This window comes from Maylandia zebra, linkage group LG7, assembly GCF_041146795.1.
Source record: "Maylandia zebra isolate NMK-2024a linkage group LG7, Mzebra_GT3a, whole genome shotgun sequence".
NCBI classification, from domain to species: domain Eukaryota; kingdom Metazoa; phylum Chordata; class Actinopteri; order Cichliformes; family Cichlidae; genus Maylandia; species Maylandia zebra.
The window spans coordinates 28257589-28283510 of record NC_135173.1 but is presented as its reverse complement, the minus strand read 5'-3'; the positions used below and the strand labels follow the sequence as shown (position 1 = coordinate 28283510).

Here is a 25922-nt window from a genome sequence, read left to right as displayed (position 1 = left end):
TTGTTGCTCACTCAGTCATATTTAAAATATTACTGTTTCTGATGTTTTCTGATGAGAATTGATTTTGATATTTGCTCTTGCATTTAATGAAAAGAAAGAACATATTGAAATTTTTAAGTTTTTATTCTGAGTATGTCAAATCCATGTTAGAACATAAAGTTCATAAAGATCACTGAAACGCACTATTTGTTGGTATTGATATTTTACCATGTTTCAACATAACTTTACCGCACTTCTAACTTAAAGCCCAGAACATATTACTGAGGCATGCAAAATAAGGTTAGATGTTTAAAGCTGCCATCCAGTCACAGTGAAAAAAGTTTTGGAACTACATTTGCATTACTTACAAATAAAAGACAGACATAGTACACTAAGCCATACTACATACTACAAGAAAGTTTGCTAACTTCTCACTTGACTAAGAATCTCATAAACTACTGCATTTATAGTTTCATACCTAAAGTGCAGCATGATTTTTGTTATTTATGGTCCCATTTAGAGAAAACAGAAAACAAAACAAAATATAATTTAGGGCCTGGGTGCCTTGTCATTGACAAGTGGCTATATTTTGGGTGGCCCTGGGCACTTCACTACCATGTTTTGGTGTCTCTAAACATAAATGGACAGTGTCTGTATTCTAACAACCTTTAAAGTCACAATTTGTTATTCTTCAACACATCCATAACTCTCTTTCTTCTTGATTCAAATTATTTTTTAATTCAATTCAGTTCAGTTTTTATTCATAGCGTCCTCAAGGTGCTTTATATTGTAAGATAAAGTCCCCACAATTATAGAGAAATCTGCTACACCTGTAAGAAAAAACAAACATACAGCATCCGGAATACAAAAAATAGAAAATACACAATACACAGATACATAAATCCAAACTTTTGTCGTAGTGTGAATCAGTGACAAAGAAAGAGATAGAGAGAGTGTCTTTGACACAAATGTACTTGATAATGAGGCAGACGTAGATGGAACCAGGACAACCATCCGCAGCTCCCAAGAGTACCGAAGACCTGGGGGCACATGTCTCAGCAACATCCGTGCGTTCCTCCATTTCTTTACTAACTTTAACTTTAACCTGTTAGCAAAGAATTTCCAGATTTATTACCATGTTCAACGTTCTCCAAATGCAGCCTTTGCATCAGACATTTTGTTCTCTCATTAATGATGTCATTTTATTCTAGTTTTAGTTTTCTCAGGTTGTTAATTATATGTTCTTGTGGTGAGGCAACATAGGCTGATTCCAATTATTTATTTTTTGTCCTAGTTCTGACACAAGCATTTTTTCCTTCTTTTTCTTATATGAACATTAAATTTTGCTCTACATTCCTACCTTTCCCGTTTCCCATAGAATACATGGGGATATTCACTGAGTTCATTATTATCTAACTACATTATCTGCTTCTTTTTGAAATAATTAATGAAATCTTGTTCTTTTAGCAATGATGTATTAAATCTCTAGCTCCTAATTGGTGATGTGACTCTTTGCTATGTCAGTGGAAAGATAGCAGTGCATGATCGCTGACAGTTGAAGGAATGTGTCTTTGACAAGTGTTATTGTTGATTTTCCCAGCAGCTTTCCTGTCAGCCCACTTAGCCAAATGGGGGCAGCTGCCCTGCCAGCCACCCTGGCATTGATCCATGAGCCCACTGCACCATCCCGCCTCTGCAGTGGAGCAGCAGACCGCACCTCTGTTACAAAAACAAAAACAGGTACACAGGCTTTGCTGGCTATTGCTAATTGTTTTATGTAGTCAATTCCATTAGATTAGTGGAAAAGGAGAGTGAAAACAAAAAGTGAAAAGAGAAAAGCAAAAGACAATCGTGTAAATACACGTCACCTGAGTCATAGCCATAGGGTGTTGTTTTGGTCCTGATAAAGCTGCCTGTTGACATACAGATTATTGACTGTGACAAAAGCTCAAGACCCTTCTTGGATAAAGTTTTTTTCAGATTGGGAAGGACCTTGTGTCTCTCCAGGATCTCCTTGGGAAACTGATTGTTTACACTGACGTCCGTTCCTCTGAACGTCTGGCTTCAGCTCTTCACCAGATGTTTTTTAAGTGTTTAAATTGGTTCAAGATTGGTCTGGGCCTGCACAGACAGACAGTCAGACAGACAGATAGATAGATAGAACTTTATTAATCCCTTGAATAGGTTCCTATAGGAAATTAAGTTTTACTGAGAATAAGATAAAACAAAATGCTATGTAATTTGTATTTGGTAGCAAACCAAATTTTCTTTTCACTACAGTCTTATGGAAGAAAAACTATTCAGAAGAAATCTATGCAAGTTTTGTTTCAATACATTTCTTAATAAGTAAATTATAAAATTTTTATTTCATCATGTGTGGTCTCCAAGTGATTTGTCTTATATTTGAACCTTTAGTTATAGTTTAACAGAAACAATTTTTCATAACACTTTTACTTTATGAGTGTCATTTTATTGTCACACAGCTATAAAGCACAGTGATTATGAACAGGAGAGTTAAACACTTATCACATCCATGACATCCATTTGTAACCTTTGTACTTTCCAGTTTTCCAAGCACTATCTCTAAATCAACCTTCTGTTCTTCTTCTTAGTTTGAATAATTTAATAATTTACAACCTCTCGTGATCCTACCTGTGTATTTTAGTTCTCGGTGTTCCCCTGCTTGTTGTCACATTGCACCACCCTCTATGTTTTTTTCCCTCAGTGCTCCTCATAGTTTCCTAGGTGTTTCCCAGTTTAGTTCCTTAGCTTCCCAGTGTCATAGTGTATTGATTTTTGTCCGTATTTCTAGTTCCTCACTTTTGGTTTGGTTTTCTGTATGTTTGAAGAGTTTTTTACAGCCTAAATAAAGCTGCCTCCTTTAGTTCACTCTTTCATTTTCTGTGAGTCCTGCATTAGGGTCCTGCATCCTGCCACACAGCAAACATGACACTACCTGCTGTACAGTAAAAAATGAGATACAGTTTAGTTATTTCTACATTTTACACGCCTCACTTAGGCATTTCCATTGTTATGGAAAGGGCACGGGATGTTTCTCTATGAAATGTTGAAAACACGCAATTCTTTGAATCTTTGGGCTGAAGGAAGGACAATACTCGGTGTATAAATGCTCAATCAACAATCATTTATTTCCATACAATTCAACAATAAGAGCATTACAACGTCCGGATGGGAGAGATGCTACCAGAGGGTCAGGCACATGTCTCAAAATGGTGACGGGTTGCTCAGCTTTTTATAGTCTCTAGTGGCCCCCAGCTAGTCGTAAAAGCCAAAACATCACATTTTTTCTCTGTTACAGCGCCTAAGTTATGACCTCGGCAGTTGTTTCTCTGCTTTCTGTAAGGTGGGGGTGTGGAATGTGGTCTGTCTATCTCCCCTGTCTTTAGACACAGAGTCTCCTGCTTACAACCTTCTCTTCATGATTCAACAATTAAGCATGTCAAGAAAACAGTGTAACACATTCCCAGCAGATCAAGGATACAGAGTGATGCACATTTATCTAATGAACTAATATGTGAATATGTTCTGTTAACTCAAAAGTATAATGAGAACTAAACTACATACAGATCACACACTCTATTTTAAAGGGTATAATATGATCTACAGCAGTATTCTAATTCAACTACTTTGATTACATATATAAGGTAACATATAATAACAGAATAATATCACAATACCCTCTTTTGATCTCTCATTAAAGAGATCACTAATAACAAGCACTTCAGCGTTGCAAGGTCCAGGTTTTCTTGATCCTGAGGCCCTCTGTCCCCTTTTAACGGGTGGACCATATGGGGGATGACCTCTGTGTTCACGCAGTTCAGATGCAAGCAAAGTTAGATTTACAACCATAACAGCAGTTACAGATGACACTCCCATCACTCCCCATTTTCCCACAGCTTTATTTTGGTGCTCCAGTTTTCCACTCCCATTTTAATGCCCCCTTATACCTTTCAAATGTACTTAGACTAGAACCTCTGTCTAAGGAGCTTTTAACCTTTATTTTTATTGCTGCAGCTACCAGTGTCTTCCAGTTGGGTGATTCTCAGCTTCTTTCTTCGACCTCCGGGGTTAGACCACCCTTTAGTCATTGCACAGTTCTGGGGTGGGATCACCGGCGTGTCCCCCTTTCTGCCAAGAGCCTCTCGAACCTCGTTGGTCTGGTGTTCCTGGTTTTCGCCAACCCCTTCATGGTTATTGCTGTGTTTGTGGGATCCATCTTCTCCAGGAGCCCAAACGTCATGACACTTGACCCCAGTTGCTGTCTCGGCAGTCCCTACATCTGTCCCTGCTGTGAAGGGTCCTCACATCTCCGGGTCCCCGTCTGGTGTCTGTTCCTTTCTCTGCAAGAGACAGAAAACCAAAACACCTCTCTCCCTAGCCTTGATAATCTAATATTGTTATCCATTGTTCTTCTAATGATTCAAATTTGGTTTAAAATATTATGTTCAGGACTTATTCTAATCATAATCTATGTGTGTGTAAAAGAAATCAAAAATTAGTGAACCCTTTCTAAGTCTAACACATTATAAGCTTAAGTTTTACCATAGCTAAATTATTAAACACAGAAATAACGTCATAAGATGTTCATAAAACCATTGTTTGATGTTCGAACTCAACTCCCCCTTTTTGACACACTCCCATGTGTCAATTCATTGGAGCTAGACAATTAAAAGAGAAGGTTAGTGACATCATATCTGGTAACTGGTCCATCCAGAGCTGTAACATTTTGAAATGTACATACAACAAGCCAAACCACACCTTGGTCACACCAACCCTTTTCTGCCCCGAAGATGTCCAATGCCACCCTAGTATGGACTGTCAAAAGTGGCTTTAACGCTGACTATCCTGACAATCCATTTTATAACGTTTCCTGGTCAGATTTGCCAATCTCTGCACCAGGGTTTTAAACTTTTCGCCATTTCCATTAGTTGTTATTTTCATTTAGTTTCGGTATTTTATTCTTTTTGCAAGTACCCCTCCTCGGTGGCGAGAAACTGTTGGTGTGGTCAAGTGGGTGCTCTAGAAACAAACGCTCAGGACAGAACAGTTATCAGTCATGTACTTCCTACAAATTTTGCATATGTTTTATTTCATATTGATCCTCTGAGTGTAATGGTACATTTCAATTTGAATTTATCCAAACTAAACACAATATTTTCTTTATTTACTTTGCTCTTGTTCTTTTGCAGTACCACATCCTATCAAATGTCCCTGTCGATTATATTCTACATTTAATAACTTACTATTTCAAGTGAGAACCTAAATCATGTGGACCAATGTTTATTATTGCATATCTCTATTCTGAATGTGGCCAGTCATTCATAGGTATTGTTCAATTTTGGCGATTTTCCTCTATAACATTTAATTGACTTTTTACAGTGGCCTGCTATGGTTAATAATAACATATTCCAGTCATGAGTGGTATCAAAAGTCTTCTCCACTGTAGCATTTGGCATTCCCAATAATATAACATGATACCTTAATCAAAACACAGTTAATATAGCACAGTTTTCTTGATGCAAACATCAGTAACTCAAAATCAGCAACCACAGTGTTAAGTCTGCAGTTCATACTTATGTGAAGCTAGAGTCTCCTCCTCCAGTCTCTCTTATCCTCCTGCTCCTGAAAAAACAAAACAAAACAAAGCGAAGCATCCACCCTTCTCTTGTCGGCTGGGTGAATTGTTTATGAATTGTTTATTGGCATTTACTAATCCTAAAGTGGGTGCAGTCATTGTCTCAGTATCAAGTCAGTCAAAACTTTTAGTCGTCAGTCCATCACAGTCCATTCACATGCATACCTCCATACACATTCATACCAGATGTTGCTGATAATGGAGTCTCCCGCGCAACCTATTCGAGCCTCCATCACCAGCAAGATGACGTCATCATTTTAAAGGAAAACAATTCCTTGTTGTTTTTTGGGCCGGATTGACTCAGTGCAATCCTTTTAGATCAGTGTTCCCTATAAGTGAATTTCTCCCAAGCCAATTACAATCATGGAGAAGCACACTTTGCAACTGTTTTTGTAAGAATATTTCATAGCGCTTTAAATTTCAATCTTTCAGGCCTGGTTTAAAGAGCTGATTGTTAAATCATGAACTCACAAAATATCAACATATCACCACCGGTGGATCACACCTCTCAGATGTTTTTTCTCCAGTGCACTGTAACAAAAACGAAAACAGACATAACCAACAAAATACTACTAAAATAACACAAACTAGGGCCCGTTGCAGACATGTCCAAGCATAAAACTATCCCTCTCTCGCTTACGAGAAAGAACACAAGCCAAAGCTCACTGATAAAATCAAGCTAGCGCTAAACAAAACCAAACAATCAACCAGAAATTCACAGGAACATTTTGCTTCCTGCCGGGACAATATTGTGTGGGAATGAGAACCTCAGGTGCCGTAACACCTTTTGTTCCTCCTTGAATTAAAACTCAATCACAGAAAATGCCGTACTCCGACCTAAAACTTACACTATTAATTCATCATTTTCACTCTGTGCCACTGTTCCTCATCAGGGCTGTGTGAAGCACAGCAAAGAATTCAGTCAAGGCCTTGAGCCATAAACAGACATCACGCACAGACATTGTTTTCATAACCAAACCGTTTTAGAGCTTATTCCTAAAATCTACATAAATGCCTTCTAGGTGACATATAACACATTCTAAGTAATCAATGGCTCCTCATAAAAATTATGCATTGGGATGTTTGTGTGCAGCATTTTGCATATCAGCATAAGCAAAGCATTCTTCATTGCATCAGCGTGTGTGTGTGTGTGTGTGTGTGTGTGGATCACTCTTCATTTCACAAGCGTGTGCATGTGTATGTGTGCATCACTTCTCAGTGAATCATCATTCCCGTGTGTGTGTGTGTGTGTGTGTGTGTGTGTGTGTGTGTGTGTGTGTGTGTGTGTGTGTGTGTGTGTGTGTGTGTCATTTCTCACTCACTCAACGAGTGCACGTGTTCATGTGTGTATTTCACTTCATTCTGAATCTGTGTGTTTGGAGACGTGTGTGTGTGTGTGTGTGTGTGTTTCTCTTCATTCTGAGTCAGTGCATGTAGATGTGTGTGTTTGTGTGGGTGTTTGTGTTCATCACTTTCCTGTTCTGGTGTTCTGGGTAAACCACGGCCTGAAGCATGCCCTGGGGTCCTGCCCCCCCCTCCTTTTCAGTTTGTTTGCGACCATTGCTGCTGCTGCTGCTCAAAATTCAGTCCGTCCTGGTTCTGACCCCAATTGGGGCAGTCCTTTCTCCAGTGTCGATGTTCACCGCAGGTGAAACCAGCATCTTCTTCTGTGTTTTTGTCCATTCTGAGGTGCCTTCTGACCTCAGTTACTCCTCCTGTCTCGGTCACGCCCTTTTTCGCCACCCGATCATCCGTGTTGGTCCATCACTGTCCTGCACCGTGTGAATGCAAAGTTATCAAGGTCAGCATTCTTTCGCTCGGCCTTACTTTTCATTCGGGCTTGGCGGGCGTCTCGTCACAGCTCTGTCAGCTGACGCAGTCTGGGAATTTTCCCCCGTGTAGTGAAACGGGCCTTAGGTTTAGTGCTCCCCGTCTCGGCTGCATGAGATCACATTCCTGCAGGTCTGTTGACATTCTCAGGTCGTTGTTGTGGGTCCAGCTGTTGCAGCATTTGGTCAGTGTCACGTATGGGGGAGAGCAGGAGTCCAGTCAGCCTCGGCTTTCAGGGCCGGCAAAGCAGCCTGTAATTAAATATGTATAGAAAAAACAAAAACAAAACAAAAACAAACAAAAAACAAAAACAAATGAACAGGAAAATGATGTTGTGTTGGCTGTGTTATTCAGAGGGGAGACACACCGGGACCAGGCCCTGTGTCAGCCTTCTCTCCCCCTTTTTTTTGTTTTTTGTCTCCCGATATAATCAACTCCTAACCCACCAAGTTGACAGGACAACACCGGTATATGTTAAAATTCTTAAGATCATGTTTAAAAGCCCAAAAAAGGAACTTTCTTTCATTCAGTAATCACTTTTATTAATCAATCAACAGAAAACATGTCACAATTTGACTCTTTTAACCACTAAATTTGTTGTGTCTTGCCTGGTTGGTTAGACCAGTGTTCCTTTTTTTTTTTTTTTTTTAGTTAAATTGTTGTCCTGCAACCCAGAGGGTTTCTTTGTCAGTAATGTATAGACTTCATCATTTAAGTATGTTAATTTTTCTTTAACCTTGCTGGAAAATCTTCACGTGTTCATGAGTGTAAGCTGTTTCTTCATTGCGTGTATGTGCATTTGTATAAAAGCAGGTTCATTTTATCTTTTCTCAAACTAGGCGTTACCTTAAAAGGAGCCTTTCTCTCAGATTTCTCTGCTTGTGTGTGTTTTTGTTTCACCTTTTTGTTGTGATGCTCCGGACGCCTTCCCAACCTCCACAAGTCCGTTGGCCCCAATTTTATGTGTTAAAACTTCTCTTAATTTCTCCTCTAATTCTCTCCTCGCTGCTGTCTTTTTCACAGTTGCTGATTCGTGCTGGGTGTGGTTCCCATTACCTATAATTTTGCTTCGGCCGCTGTGCTTGTGGGGGCAGTTGGTCCAGGTCTGCAGCTTCCTGTATTAACACACTAAGAGATTTATTTAATTTCATTTTCATCACATGTTAAACAGATAAGCAGGCCACACGCCTACCTTGACAGCGTAAACTGTACGCCAGTCTCCCAACACATTCCTCTCTCTACTCCTCCATAATTCTCCACTGCACACCTCTTACTATCTCTCCTTTTTATTTTTATTACACCACAGAGTAATACACCCAATTATGCCCGTCTATCTCTATGTGGCTCCAAATTCCCTCTTTATTTTAATTTCACACTCGTCAGGGGACAGGCACACAACAATTTCAACCACTGCAACGAGGAATTCAACCTTTTTATATTTCTTTACTAATCTAGACTCAACGTTTGTTCGCAAAATGTGTCTTGTTCTAGTCCGGAAATAAATGTGAACCCGTGATTACACGGCCGTTCCAGTGTTATTTCCGTGGCTATGCGGGGGCCCTCACCTCCCCAAGTCACCACCTCGGCACCCGGACGCCGCCGGTCCTGCCCGCGCGTCCACGAACAGGAGGGTCGCCACTCCATAGGCAAATGTTCCACAGGTACACTAGGCATCAACCTTTGATCCTAAAATGTGTATTTGCTCTAATGTCCTCCTAATCAAACACATCAACCGTCACTGTCACTGTGTTCACGCTTCACACTCCACAGACTCAGAGCGCGCCTCACTCACACTCTCACTCAGTGCGCGCTTCACCCACAAGACAGCACCCAGAGCGCGCCTCGCAGCTTCACACACACTCTCTCACCCAGAGCGCGCTTTGACACTCACACACAACACTTTTCCTCAGCGGGAATTTTACACAGAAACCTCTGAGCTCAACTATTAGATCTTCTTAAAGCACACTGCACCATAGACCAAAATACCCTTTTCTCTGCGATTATGACCGCCACCACGGGGCAAAGTCGCATCATAAAAGTGATGCTTGCATCCCCGAAGTTATACCTGACATCATAAACCAGGTGTTGCTATGTACTTAAATTTTACTTTGTATTATGACCGCAGCCCTTTATACTCGACTGACGCCACAAACCACCGTCAAAACCTCTATCAAATGTACTAAAACTAGCACCAACCACTACTGCACTTCACGGCCGCACCACCGGAACACGCCGTATCATAAACCAAACCTACGGACGTGTTTCGCTCTCGCGTTGCCAGCGTCCAACTGCACCGTGAAGCCAGCATCTGCTTGTCCTTAAATCAACTTCTATTTCATAGCCGGCAAAAGCCAGGACATCACTGACACCATAAACAAAATAAACAAACCTCGACTTCAATGTACTGAACTAATGGCCGCGTCTTCAGAAGAAATTCTAACGTATTATTGCTACAGAAGCCAGTATTAGACAAAATTAAATGTGGAAGGTAAAGTGGCTGCAACTAGCTCAACGTAGTGTCTTATTAGTTTCTCGGTAGAAGCAGTTTATTTAACACACTGGAATTCAGCCTCAACTTATGTTGTTAGTATCTTGCGCCAAAAACCAGACACCGACAAATTTACTGTGAAAATACATGTGACTCAGCGAACAGATTAATTTGGAAAGCCCAATATGCACATTTGGTATTTATAATACAACAGGCTGTGCTTACCTTTTTATTTTTGGACCGGTCCTCTGTTCACCTCGCCTCACGATCTCACCAAAGGTCAAATCTACACCTCCTCAGCACACCAAAGATCCGGGTCACACGGCACCAAGTTGTTGAAAACACGCAGTTCTTTGAATCTTTGGGCTGAAGGAAGGACAATACTCGGTGTATAAATGCTCAATCAACAATCATTTATTTCCATACAATTCAACAATAAGAGCATTACAACGTCCGGATGGGAGAGATGCTACCAGAGGGTCAGGCACATGTCTCAAAATGGTGACGGGTTGCTCAGCTTTTTATAGTCTCTAGTGGCCCCCAGCTAGTCGTAAAAGCCAAAACATCACATTTTTTCTCTGTTACAGCGCCTAAGTTATGACCTCGGCAGTTGTTTCTCTGCTTTCTGTAAGGTGGGGGTGTGGAATGTGGTCTGTCTATCTCCCCTGTCTTTAGACACAGAGTCTCCTGCTTACAACCTTCTCTTCATGATTCAACAATTAAGCATGTCAAGAAAACAGTGTAACACATTCCCAGCAGATCAAGGATACAGAGTGATGCACATTTATCTAATGAACTAATATGTGAATATGTTCTGTTAACTCAAAAGTATAATGAGAACTAAACTACATACAGATCACACACTCTATTTTAAAGGGTATAATATGATCTACAGCAGTATTCTAATTCAACTACTTTGATTACATATATAAGGTAACATATAATAACAGAATAATATCACAGAAACTACTGTAGATGACAGAAATCAATTAGTTTCAACCCAAATAAAATATATCTTAGATGTACTCCAACAGGCATATGCTAAAGATATAAGAGGCCTGGATATCCTATAAAAAGAGATAGCTGATGCAGTTTAGCTAAGTTACAAATAAATGGCTAATCTTAGCTTGCTTGAATACTTTAAACCTCTAAGGTCAAAGTCAGCCTCAGTAATGACTTGATGACTACACTAACATAGTCTATGCAATATAATTTTGTCTTTACTAAATTATTTTACCAAAACTTGGCACTTAGGATGATATGGAGGCAGTTGGTCTGCTGTGGTGTCCCCTACAGACAGTGACCAAAAGAAGTAGCTGTTCCCTATCCCCAATATCCTCCTCTGTTATCCTAGCCCTTCTTCAATAAATCTATAAATCTTCTCAGTGGTCTTCCTCCTTTCCTCCGGTCTTACATTTCTGTATGCAGCCTCCTTTGTCCAATATATCCACTATACCCCTGCTAAGTATGTGGAGAGACAAGACTACAGCTGACCACCCCCATTAAGCAATGGAACTGTTCAGTGGGGACCAAGTCTAAAAATCTAGTCTAAAAATTAGTAATATACAAATTGTGTTTTGATTTTAAATTTTAAATTATTTAAGATCTAGTGACCTACACCAATCAACAGAGGGTTTATTTGGGATCAGTAAAAACAAGTAGTTGATTATAGTCATAACCATCATTTTAATTTTGGCTACCCTCTCTGTGATTCATACAAGTATTCCAACGTGTGAGATCATCCTCTACTATTTGCAGTTGAGGAATGTGATTCAACCCTGACAAATCTGAAAACCAGGCAGAAAAATTTATACGTATTCCAGTTGATGGAGTATTCTGATATAGATGAGAACTTATCTATAAGTGTGATCATCTTCAGAAGAAAGATTTGTGAGTTCCCAAGGAAAAGTATTACATCATCAGCATATAGGGTTATCTTATGGTCTGCATTTTCAGTTTGAATTTAATGTTGTAGAAATATTTGAAACCAGAGGATTCTAAGGCAAATTCGGAAGCCTCTGCAATGCTGTCCCATTAATCTGTTCAGTATTACATAGCTTCTATGATTTAAAAAAAAAAAAAAAAAAAAAATCTCAAAACGAGAATCAGAAAAGGAAATGCACGTCAGAATCTGGCAATTATAACTTTGGCCAAATTACTGACAATAAAACCTCCCAACAAAAAGTTGTCCAGTCTGCAGCAAACACATATAACTGCACATGCACGACTGAATGGGAGTGCTTCAAAACATGCTCTAGAATTCTTGAATGTTGTTTAGTATTAAAGTGAAGCTTAGTGATAAATCAGCACATCCACCGCTGCACAATAGAAATAACAGCTGTAGGTAAACGGCAATTTCAAAAAGACTGATGTGTGGCACAGATGAGTTCTTTCATATTTAGAAATAAAAAATAACTACATAAATGGAAATATTTGATTATTGTTTGATTATTGTACAAAAAATATTTAAGCAATGAGAACAAACAGCAGATAGATGTGTGATGTTTCCCTGTGGTCTTAAGACCCAAGAAGGGAGACCAGAGCGATGGATCTACAAAAGACATAACTGAACTTAAGCCAGTGATTAGCTGCAAAGAGATAACCACAAAGCATAAAAATGTAGCACACAGCAGCTAAAAGTATGGTCCATCCATCCATCCATCCATCCATCCATCTTCATCCGCTTTATCCGAGGCCGGGTCGCGGGGGCAGCAGCCTAAGCAAAGAGGCCCAGACCTCCCTCTCCCCAGCCACCTCCTCCAGCTTATCCGGGGGAATACCAAGGCGTTCCCAGGCCAGCCAAGAGATATAATCTCTCCAGCGTGTCCTGGGTCTGCCCCGGGGCCTCCTCCCGGTGGGACATGCCTGGAACACCTCACCCAGGAGGCGCCCAGGGGGCATCCTTGTCAGATGCCCGAACCACCTCAGCTGGCTCCTTTCGATGTGGAGCAGCAGCTGCTCTACTCTGAGCCCCTCCCGGATGGCCGAACTTCTCACCCTATCTCTAAGGGAGAGGCCAGCCACCCTTCGGAGGAAGCTCATTTCTGCCGCTTGTATCCGCGATCTCGTTCTTTCGGTCACTACCCACAGCTCGTGGCCATAGGTGAGGGTAGGGACGTAGATCGACCGGTAAATTGAGAGCTTCGCTTTTACACTCAGCTCCCTCTTCACCATGACGGACCGGTGCAGCGTCCGCATTACTGCAGCTGCAGCCCCAATCCGTCTGTCGATCTCCGGCTCCCTTCTCCCATCACTCGCGAACAAGACCCCGAGATACTTGAACTCCTCCACTTGGGGCAGGAACTCATCCCCGACCCGGAGTGGGCACTCCACCCTTTTCCGGCTGAGAACCATGGCCTCAGATTTGGAGGTGCTGATCCTCATTCCCGCTGCTTCACACTCGGCTGCGAACCGTTCCAGTGCGAGCTGGAGGCCCTCACCCGATGAAGCCAACAGAACGACATCATCTGCAAAAATCAGAGATGAGATTCTGAGGCCACCAAAGCGAAAGCCCTCCGCCACTTGGCTGCGCCTAGAAATCCTGTCCATAAAAATTATGAACAGAACCGGAGACAAAGGGCAGCCCTGGCAGAGCCCATCACCCACCGGGAACGAGTCTGACTTATTGCCGGCAATGCGAACCAAGCTCTTGCAACGGTTGTATAGGGATCGAATGGCCCGTAGCAATGGGCCAGACACCCCATATTCCCGCAACACCTCCCACAGGACACCCCGAGGGACACGGTCGAATGCCTTCTCCAAGTCCACAAAACACATGTAGACTGGTTGGGCAAACTCCCATGCACCCTCAAGTATCCTGGAGAGGATAAAGAGCTGGTCCAGTGTTCCGCGACCAGGACGAAAACCGCATTGTTCCTCCTGTATCCGAGGTTCGACTAACGGACGAACTCTCCTTTCCAGCACCCTGGCATAGACTTTCCCAGGGAGGCTGAGGAGTGTGATCCCCCTGTAGTTGGAACACACCCTCCGGTCACCCTTCTTAAAGATGGGGACCACCACCCCGGTCTGCCAGTCCACAGGTACTGCCCCTGATCTCCACGCAACATTGCAGAGGCGTGTCAACCAGGACAGCCCTACAACGTCCAGAGCCTTCAGGAACTCGGGGCGGACCTCATCAACACCAGGGGCTCTGCCACCAAGGAGTTGTTTAACTGCCTCAGTGACCTCGCCCCCGGAAATTGGCAGGTCATTCCCCTCATCCCCAGACTCTGCTTCCTCCTCGGAAGACGTGTCAGTGGGATTAAGGAGGTCCTCGAAGTATTCCTTCCACCGCCTGACAATTTTCTCAGTCGACGTCAGCAGCACTCCGCCAGCACTATACACAGTGCAGGTAGAGCACCGCTTTCCCCTCCTGAGACGTCTGACGGTTTGCCAGAATCTCTTCGAGGCAGTCCGAAAGTCTTTTTCCATGGCCTCTCCGAACTCCTCCCACACCCGAGTTTTTGCTTCAGCCACTGCCCGAGCCGCATTCCGCTTGGCCTGTCGATACCTGTCGGCTGCCTCCGGAGTCCCACAGGCTAACCAAGCCCGATAGGACTCCTTCTTCAGCCTGGTGGCTCCCTTCACCTCTGGTGTCCACCATTTGGTTCGGGGATTACCACCACGGCAGGCACCAACCACCTTGCGGCCGCAGCTCAATGCAGCAGCTTCGGCAATGGAGACGCTGAACATGGTCCATTCGGACTCAATGTCCCCAGTCTCCCTCGGAATGCTGTTGAAGCTCTGCTGGAGGTGTGCGTTGAAGATCTCGCGGACTGGGGCCTCTGCTAGACGTTCCCAGCACACCCTCAGTACGCGTTTAGGTGCACCAGGTCTGTCCAGCGTCCTCCCCCGCCACCTGATCCAACTCACCACCAGGTGGTGATCAGTTGACAGCTCAGCCCCTCTCTTTACCCGAGTGTCCAGAACATATGGTCGCAGGTCTGCTGATACGATTACAAAATCGATCATCGACCTACGGCCTAGAGCGTCCTGGTGCCACGTGCACTTATGGACACTCCTATGTTCGAACAAGGTGTTCGTTATGGCCAAACTGTGATTAGCACAGAAGTCCAATAACAAAGCACCGCTCGGGTTCAGATCAGGGAGGCCGTTCCTCCCAATCACGCCCCTCCAGGTCTCGCTGTCGTTACCCACGTGAGCATTGAAGTCTCCCAGCAGGACAACAGAGTCTCCAGGTGGAGCACCCTCCAGCACCCCCCCCCCCCCGGGACTCTAAGAAGGCTGGGTACTCTGAACTGCCACTCGGCGCATAAGCGCAGATGACAGTCAGGACCCGTTCCCCGACCCTAAGGCGCAGGGAACAAACCCTCTCGTCCACCGGGAAAAACCCCAACGTACCGGCAGCAAGCCGAGGGGATATTAGAATACCCACCCCAGCCCGCCGCCTCTCACCAGGGGCAACTCCAGACTGAGACAGAGTCCAGCCCCTCTCCAGGAGACTGGTTCCAGAGCCCAAGCCATGCGTAGAGGTGAGCCCGACTATATCTAGCCGGTACCTCTCAACCTCACGCACTAACTCAGGCTCCTTCCCCACCAGAGAGGTGACATTCCATGTCCCTATTGCCAGTCTTGGCAGCCGGGGGTCAGTCCGCCAGGGCCTCCGCTCCTGGCCGCCACCCGGCACACAATGCACCCGACCCCTATGGCGCCTCCTGCGGGTGATGGGCCTGCGGGAGGATGGGCCCATGTCTCCTCTTCGGGCTGTGCCCGGCCGGGCCCCATGGACTAAGGCCCGGCCACCAGACGCTCGCCCTCGGGCACCCTCCCCGGGCCTGGCTCCAGGGTGGGGCCCCGGTAACCCTATCCCGGGCAGGGTAAACTGTTCCCTCGGTGTCCTTTTCATAAGGGTCTTATGAATCGCTCTTTGTCTGGTCCCTCACCCAGGGCCAGTTTGCCATGGGAGACCCTACCAGGGGGCAAAAGCCCCCAGACAACATAGCCCCTGGGATCCCTGGGACACACAAACCCCTCCACCACGATAAGGTAGCGATTCAAGGAGGGGCTAAAAGTATGGTGCGTAATATAATCAAAATGAGCCTTTAGATTTACACACATTATAGCAACAATCTGAACTATTTATTAGACACTAGTTCAGACAAATCAGCTACTTACCAAAGACAGCCTGTCATATAATCTTCTCCTGTGCACCTCACAGACTGTCTGTTCAGAGAACCTGACACATTATCTGGATGAAATATTACAGTCTAGCCTGAACCCACAGTGAGTGGAGCTCTGCAGCTGTGTACAGCTGTACACCAGTGAGTGATGCGCACTCACTGCCAACAACATAAAGGCATTTTATATTGGTGCACATTTTGTAAAATTACGTTTACTCAATTGAATAAGAAACAATTAATTTTTTTCTTAGGAATGATGTGTGCTTCTCATTATGATGATTTTTTTTAAATCATAGAAGCTATGTGATACTGCACAATCCACTTCCCTGGATCCAACATTTTACAGGGTGCGCAAGGACAAGAGAAAAGACATGAAAAGTGACAAATGATGCCACCTTAGAGCCATTCCTAAGTGACCAAAATTAATAACAATAACAACAAAAAGAAAACATGCTTTTTAAGCCAGCATTACTTGTTCTATGTAGACAGGTGTCTAAATCAGTGTCACTACTGAGAACAGGAAGGCTGTGCAGAGGGTAATTTACTGCCAAAAAACGAGTGGCTACTACCCCTGGAGGCAGCCCATGATCACAAGCTCCTCCAGTCTCAGGAAAACCAGGGCCATCACGGGTGACACCTTGCACCCTGCCAAACACCTGTTTTATGTTTGACCTGCTACCTCGTGTCAGCACCTCAGGTCACTCAGGTCCTGCACCTCCAGACTCACAAACAGCTTCTTTGACCATACATTTTATACAGCTTAAGCACATTATCTACCTCACATTTATGGTGAGTTAAGAATTAATAGTTAAGCTAACATGTATGTCTTTGGGAGGAAGCTGGGGTGGCTACCAGCTGTGAGGCAGTATACTGCACCATCTCGCCGTTCAAATTTCCCAACTCTAAATGTCAGCCTTGACAACCAAGAGATAGGGCTAAAAGTGATGACTGGTAATGGGCCTTTGTGTTGTCAGTATCTTACAAGGTTTGACCTCTGAACACTGAGTCAAAGATGATAAGAATCTTTATGTTATCCAATGAGTGAATTCTCATTGGACATGCAGTGTTTTATGACTGATATGTAAACAGGCAGTAAAACATTATTGTGCAGTTTACTACTACAAAATGGAAAGTCATCGTCAACAGCAGCACAATTCCCACAAGTGCCAACCTAATTTATAATCCATTTATTTCACACATTGAGAGGACTTGATTGTGGCAGAAGGGGAGGTCGTAGTTAAATGCTGATAGTCACCTCTCTTTGTCATTCACAGGAGATTCAGCAAACCAGACAAGCTCAGTTTAAACAGGGCTTTGCTAATTCACAACTGAACTGCCACTGAAGACTGAGATCAGGGTTTATTCAACAACTGGACTTGTTCCACTCTGCCATTTTGTTCACATCTATCTGTAGGACGTCTTTGCAATGGGAAAAACCTGCAGAGTCAGTACTCTGTGTGTTTTGTGTGTAATCTTAGCCTTGGTCTCCATAGCAACCATTGTCACATTGTGGACTCTTGCCCTGACAGATCATGGTGATGTTACAGCTCCTTGGGACAGGTAGGATATTAATTGGCAAAAACATACCTTTTATTGTTTTTATTACCATTTTGTAACCAGGGACCTTATAATTACTGCAACCTAGTCTAGCTGAATTAATGATTTCTGAAATGGAAGAACTAAAAAAAATGGTTTGATGTAAACAAATTATCTTTGAACTTGACAGAAACTAAATTTATGATTTTTGGAAATTGGGTAAAAGACGAGGAAGTAACTCTGTCCATTGATGGAGTTCCGATTGAGAGAGTTACCGTTTTTTGGGGGTAGTATTGAATGATAAATTAACATGGAAATCTCATATTGAACATGTTAGAAAAAAGATGTTTAAAAATATTTCTATTTTGGATAATGTCAGATATATACTAGATTATAAGGCAATGCGTATTTTATATTTCTCACTATTTTTCTCCTATCTCAGTTATTGTGCTGAAGAGTGGGGGAATACATATGCAACTAATATAAATCCTCTATACTTGTTACAGAAGAAAAGTGGTACGAATGGTTCATAATGTTAAATATAGAGAACATACAAATAATCTGTTTATAAAATCGAATTTGTTGAAATTTGAAGACTTAGTGAAATTACTGACATTATTATTTATGTTCAAGGCAAGAAATAATACATTACCTCTTAAGTTACAAAGTTTGTCTGTATTGTGTTCAGGAAGTGGGGATAACAGAAGGACGTTTGACTTGAAGCATCAGTTTGCTAGGACCACACAAAGGCAATTGTGTCCGACAGTTAAGGGTATAAGAATATGGAATTCTCTTCAAGATAATCTTAGGAGTTGTACAAATATGCACCGTTTTAAAATGTGTTACATACTTAAAAGGGTAAATCAATATGAAGAACATGAAAGTAATTTGGGCTAAATGTGGAAGGAAAATTTTTCATTGCCATTTAGTGCTGTATATTGTGATTATACTGATTTGTTGTTAGTTTTGCATTGTTAAATAAAGATACATATTAGAGGGTTTTTTGGGTTGTTGGCGCCCTCTTGTAAGAATAATTAGATTGCAGATAGGGGGCAGGTGCTAATAAGAATTTATTCTTCTGCTCCTTTTTACCCATGGGTGCAGTGTTATATTAATGGGAAGGAGGATTTGTATGAAGGAAATGAAACACTGTTGAACCATGTGTGAAATAAATAAATAAATGAAATGGAATAAATGAAATTTAAATGTTTGTTTACGGTCATGTACTGTTTGAGGTGTTTATATATATTTTTAATATTTCTGTTATTTAGACATACTGAACAGGCATAATATCATGGTCACTTCCCTAATATTGCATTGGTTCCCTTTTTGCTACAAAAATAGGAACACAACTGTGATGCACCATGTATTCTAACACCTTTCTATCAGAACCAGCATTAACCTTTTGGTAATTTGAGCCTACTGGATCAGACAACACGGGCCAGCCTTCACAGCATGGATTAAATAGCCTTGACCAACCATGACCCTGTCACTAGTTCACCACTGTTCCTTCCTTGGACCACTTTTGATAAATACCACTGCAGACTGGGAACATCACAAGAGCTGCAGTTTTGGAGATACTCTGACCCAGTCGTCTCCCTATCATAATTTGGCATTTTTAAACTTGCTCAAATATTGATGCACAATCCTTTTTTCTGCTTGTAACACATCAACTTCAAGAACAAACATTTGTAAATGATCAAATATAAGTAAAACAAGCTGGATAGCAATGTCTGAAATAAGTCCTATTATTTTTGTGCTTATTCTCCTAAGCTACCGTCTCTCCATGGATGTGATTCCTGAGTACTACAACATCACCATATGGCCTCGTCTCAGTCCTGACCCAAACAATGGTCTCTACATTTTCACGGGTGAGTAAAACCTTACTGTACAAATAGTTCCCTGTGGCCTAAAGTAAGGTGTATAATATGAAGACTGACAGTGCATTGACTATCATTTTGTATTAATTATCTGTTCTTCATAGTGGTTGAAATGGTGTTTAGGTCCTTTATTTCAGCAAAAGTAGGATAGGGAATATCAATCTGTATTGAAATTCAAATCCTACTTCAGCAAAAACATTTTAATTATGACACACATTGGATGTTCAGAATGTCATTCCCATCATGCATGTCTAGCACGAGGACCCTAGAGTGTGTTGTAATCAGCACCAAAAGAACCAAGCCACATCAGATAAGCTGTCTGAGTATGTTTTTCTTATGCACTGTATGAAGTTGATATGTCAGTATGTGGTTATAAAGTGACAATGATTATGTGCATTATTCACACAAATATGTATAGCATCTGAGCACATGGTAGTATGCTTAGCAAGCTAGCAAACTAGACCATTAACACAATGCTAACAAGGGAAATACATTAGCATAGAAAAAAAAACTTGCTGAATTAGAACCCCTCTGAAAGTATTCAAAGTGAATGACCAAGCACTTTTCATACAAGAAGTCACATAGTTAAAACAGCAGCAGCAGAGATGGTTGTGGTGTATGACTAGCATGTTTATTTTGAAAACAAGGCTTATCTGTTCTTGCATATAGTCATTAATGTGTGTAATTATAAATGCTGATTTGTAGTTATCTTCACTCACATGTAACATTGTGTTTTACAGTTATCTCCAGTAAGCATCACAAGGTTATACTATGGTAATAATAGGTTGAGATGTGATGTTTGAGATAAAATTAAAGGGTAAATTTGTAGATAATATTTTTTTTTATTGGATGAGAAAATTGTGCCATTTTCTTAAGAGGGAAAATATATCAAAATAGCCTGTATTTCTATAGCGCTTTACTAGTCCCAAAGGACCCCAAAGCACTTTACACATTCAGTCATCTACCCATTCATACACACATTCACACACTGGTGATGGCAAGCTACATTGTAGCCACAGCCGCCCTGGGGCGCACTGAGAGAGTTCAGAGCTGTGTTGAAGGCTGATGCTTAATGGGTAAATGGGTCTAACGGTAGAGATGATATAGACACATGTCATCCTTAAAATACTCAGTGCTGTAGATCAGTTTACCCTAAAATATATAAAGCTCATACAAATCTAAAACAGTAATGTGCAGACAGTAATGTAGCAGTAATATTCATAAAATTTAAACCAAAAAGTAAGGCAACACATCTTTGCAACATCCCTGAACCCATCCCAGCAGAAGAAGGAGGACACCCAGATGGGTTGTCATGGAAGGCGCAGCAAACGATTGGCTCAGTAGGCATCCCCACTCCCCACATCCCACCACGGTGCAGGAAGAAGTCGGCCTGGGGCCCACAATGTCATCGCCCTGGAAGACCAAGTAGTCCGGGGCAGAACCCTCAACACAAAGAGTAGACTGGAGTGTGCAGATGAGTTCCAAGGCTCATCTGTACACTGCGTCACAACACCAGACATTTCTTCAGTTACAGACAGTAAAGGGACTGGTCTGGGTCCAAGACAAGCTGCACCCGGCAACAGGTGCTCCCTTTTCTGGACACCCCACCCCACCCAATTGGCCTACGGGCACCCATGAGTCCTGGAGGCACAGATCAGACATCTCAACGTGAGCTGACCCACACCACATGGTGAGGTGGCCAGACCAACTCATCGCAAGGAGAGACCCAGCCAGAGACTAGACAACCACGGGCACCGGGGCCTCAGACCTATCACCTGGCCCTGCCCAGATCAGGCCAGCCACCCTAGCCAGGAGCCAACCTCTGCCACCACAAGCACCCCAGCCCCACTACCTTACTAATGCTTAATAGTCTTGATATATGATCAATCATCCAGGTAAAGAAATCCCAAAAAATTGATTCTGGACGTCCAGATGAACAGAAGAAACTTTTAGGGAATGCCTTAATAGTGTGTCATTATTATAAAGGGTTACCTTCAAATGTTTTATTCACTGTTATTAGTGATTTATTTTCTCTGTATCTGCATTTAGGTTTCTCTACTATACTTTTATTTCCGCAGAGATTTCATTGGTGCCTGTGTTAAACTACCGCTGCAATGGAGGTTGCATTAATATAAGTTAGCATTTTTCTTTTTTTCATGTGTTTCAGGCCAGTCCACTGTGCAGTTTGAGTGTGTGAAAGAAACAAATTTGATACTGATTCATTCCAGTCAACTGAGCTACACCAGGCAAGACAACAAACACATGGCCAGTGTCACCACTGCAGGTACCATCAAAGTCTTGATACAAAGTAAAGTAACAATTCTTAATTTTATTAGGATCTCAGAAATCATTTTACTAGTTCTGCAGTTAATACTATTGCATACATAAAACTGTGAGAGCAGCAGAAGATGTATTGAGTTACAGATGTTTTCAAAGATATTATTACCTTTCTGATATTAACAAATTAAGTATTGCTGTAGGATAACACATTTTAAAAAATCAAAATTTTGAAGAAAAAACTCATTTATGCATGTTTAGCTTTTGTTTGTGAAGGTTCTCAGTCATCCAGATCATTGTAGTCTAAGGAGCTGCGTCTGGACTTCTTTAAGTTTCTTGAAGACGTTTCAGCTCTCATCCGAGAAGCTTCTTCAGATCTAAGAGCAAGCCCTATTGGGAGTGTCCCTAAGAGGGCTGTGGACCCCCTATTGATCCTCTGCCTAATCACCAGTGTTGGTCAAGTTACTTGAAAAAAGTAATCAGTAACTAATTACTGATTACTTCCCCAAAAAGTAATCCTGTTACTTTACTGATTACTTATTTTCAAAAGTAATTAATTACTTAGTTACTTAGTTACTTTTTAAAAACACGATTTTCAACCTGAAGAGGTGATAAAGTGATAGATCTTTCAGCCCAATTCTACTTTTTCTACATAATCCATCATACAAAATGTAATCAAATGGAAAAATCTCTTTTTTTAACTTGTTTTATTAGTTTTAATCTTTTAACTTTATGCATCAAGCAAAAATTTAATTATATGCACCATTCTCTGAGTTGAATAAATTAGTTTAACATTTAAACCTATTTTCTACACATTCCAGCACATAACATAAAATATTCTTTTGTGTTTACACTCACTCTTTCAAATAGATGCAAGTAAAACACAGCAGAAAATAAATAAAATGAAAGACTAGCGGTCCTGTTGCTCTATTTTCACCTGTAAAGCAAGAGTGGGGTAGGCGGAGGTTTACCCTGGTGCAGGTGTGCTGCAGCGGTCAGTTGAAGAATCCACGAGTTTCTCTGTGAGTTTCCCATTACGTCAGTGCTTGTTTAGGGGGTTTTTTTGCTGTAAAAAGAAGTTTTCTTCCCACGCACAACGGACGCTAATGTTTTTGTCACTTTTTATGGAATCAAACTCAAAGTAAGGTCAGTACTTCCACGCTTTAAACGCTGCACGCTCATACTCTCTCCCACACTCGATATATTATCCATTGTTGATCTGCACACAGCTGTTTTCACTAACGGCGCACTCGCTTACGTCACTGTTGTGAGACATTCTCGCAAAAAATCACGGTTTTAGTAACGCAGTAACGCAGTGTTCCTACGGGAATGTAACAGTAATCTAATTACCGTTTTTGCAATAGTAATCCCTTACTTTACTCGTTACTCGAAAAAGTAATCAGATTACAGCAACGCGTTACAAGTAATGGGCACCATCTCTGCTAATCACAAGAGCCAAAGTGTGCAAATGGGTGTGTGTGTGTGTGTGTCCAAGAACGGGTCTCCAGCACCAGGCACCGACGTGGTCCACGCCTAATGGCTGAAGAAGCTGACTGCACTCCATAAGCATCTGCAGTACAAATAAACCAGCTGCTAGTCGATGATAGACACCCAGAATGGCTAACTGTAGGGCGGACAGTCCTGATCCCCAAGGACACCAGAAGGGACTGGTCCCATCCAACTACCAGCCAATAACCGGCCTCAGTACCACATGGATGCTCCTCTCAGGCATCATAGCAGCTAAGATGAATAGGCACATGGCACAATACATGAGAGGGGCACAGAAAGGGATTGGCAAGAATACCAGAGGAGCAAATCACCAGCCAATAGTAGATAGAGCAGTTGCCTGAGACTGCAAGACTAGGCTGACCAACCTTGCACTGCCTGGATTGATTAGGCCTATGACTCGATGTCCCACACCTGGATCCTGGAATTCCTAGAATTGTACTAGATCAACAGGAACATAAGAGGCTACGTTAGCAACTCTATGGGGATGTGGTATACAACACTAGAGGCCAACTTCAAGCCCATAGCACAGGTTGCAAACAAGTGCAGGATCTACCAAGGAGATCCTCTGTCCCCACTGCTGTACTGCATAGGCCTGAATAGGGATGGGTACCGGTATTTTTTTTGTATCGAAAAAATATCGAACCGTGACACCAAAGTATCGAACCGAACCGTGAATTTTGTGTATCGTTGCAATATATATATATATATTAGAGATGGACCGATCCGATATTACGTATCGGTATCGGTCCGATACTGACCTAAATTACTGGATCGGATATCGGAGAAAAATAAAAAATGTAATCCGATCCATTAAATATCACGAAAGCACCTCACAAAACTTGCAACATGCCGTAACTCACCTCAGAACGTTAGCACGTCGGAGCAGTATGCATCACGTGATAGAGCGGCTGTGGTGGTCTGGATAGCATTTGGAGCTTCGCTAGCAACCCGGCATTTCATCTCCGACAAAGTTATCCCCGAGAGAAGTAAAGCAAGTGTGCAAGTCCATCTCTGAATGTTTGTAAAGCATTCCTGCGTTAAGCTTAACAAGCGATATATGGAGCGACTGCCTCTTCTTGCTGCTACTTCAATCATGAAACTGCTTAATGATCAGCTGATCGGCTTTTCTGTCGCGAGTCCGTCTCTCTTGTTTGTTTTTGGCCCACTTTGCACCAGAAAGAGGAAACCAGCGGCTGAACAACAGCAGCACGTTTAAGCTTGATAAGCTGTTGTTAGAATGTATTTAATATTACTTTCTACTCGAGGATCTTTTTCTACGTAGCTGACGCTGGTAACTGTGCAGGGGCGGATCTAGCAAAGTTTAGCCAGGGGGGCCGATAGGGCATTAACAGGGAAAAGGGGGCACAAAGACATACTTTTCTTTCTTATTCTCATTTAAAATGTCTAGCTTTTAATAAATAATTATCTGACACCCAAAGTTTTAATTTGATGTAAAAGGAATAGAAGTTAATTACTGTATAAAGTGACTATTAAGTCTAATATATATACCCTAGTAAGCTATAGTACTTTTTCCTTTGGGAAGGTACCATCTGTGCAGTCTGCAATTTTGTTGAAGAAAGATCCATCCATCCATCCATCTATCCATCCATGAAAAATAATTGATTTCTGTGCATTTTTTTTCACACTGCATCAAATTAAGGTTGATTACATCGATTAAGCATCATGAGGTGAAGCGTGAGGGGTGGTTCCCTATTTTTTATTTATTTATTTTTGTTGTTGCTGGGAGTTGGAACCCTATTAGTTAGGTTGCTTAATATTTACGCTAAGTACTCTTTAAAATACCAGAATAGGGAGGATGGTGTTTATTAGATTGATCAGTATTGCTGAACTATGAAATATTTTTTTTGCATACAGGTATAACAGAATAGCTTTAGTGTAGTTGTTGTTTTAAACTTGAGTATGAACTTATACAAAATGCAGAAAGATATTTAAAAAAACAGTTTTGTTGATTAAAAAACACTATATCGGATTCATATCGGTATCGGCAGATATCCAAATGTATGATATCGGTATCGGTATCGGACATAAAAAAGTGGTATCGTGCCATCTCTAATATATATATATATATATTACGGGTGCAACGATATTCGTATCGATATTGAACCGTTCGATACAGTGCTTTCGGTTCGGTACGCATATGTATCGAACAATACAACATTTGTAATTTATTTTATCCATGTTGTAAGGAGAGCTTAACTTCTGTCTCGCTAGCTTGCCCTGCGCTCACTGAATCTGCGTTCGACTACTCCGCCTAGGCTGCACTGTCGAGCGCAGATCCACTGAGCGCTCAACACAGACAGCATAGTCAGAAGGAAGAGCGCAGGGCAAGCTAGCAAGACAGAAGTTAACCTTTCCTTGCAACATGGACCTCCCCCACCCTCATTCAGATCTGGCATTTGGAATTATTTTGGTTTTCATGTGACGTATGACCCTGAAGGTAAGCGAGTCATGGACTAAAGTAAAACAGTATGTTGGATGTGCCACGCAATGCTCAATTACATGGGTGGGAACTAGTGTGTTAGCGCAGTTAGCTCGTTAACGTGTTGGCCATCTAGCCCCATGCACGGGGCGATCGGCGGTAGCTCGTTAACGGAGATTTGCCGTGT

At 42.1% G+C, this 25922-nt stretch overlaps 1 protein-coding gene across 1 annotated transcript in view; it reads left to right on the top strand.

Moving 5' to 3' along the window:
* Positions 1 to 17381: 17381 nt before the first annotated feature.
* Positions 17382 to 25922, top strand: part of LOC101464801 (aminopeptidase N) — a 41797-nt gene continuing 33256 nt past the window's right edge. The window contains exons 1-3 of the mRNA XM_004556213.3: positions 17382 to 17653; positions 19403 to 19500; positions 21677 to 21793. Of these exons, the coding sequence (XP_004556270.3) occupies positions 17520 to 17653; positions 19403 to 19500; positions 21677 to 21793 (349 nt within the window). The 5' untranslated portion in view covers positions 17382 to 17519. The remainder of the gene's footprint in view (positions 17654 to 19402; positions 19501 to 21676; positions 21794 to 25922) is intronic.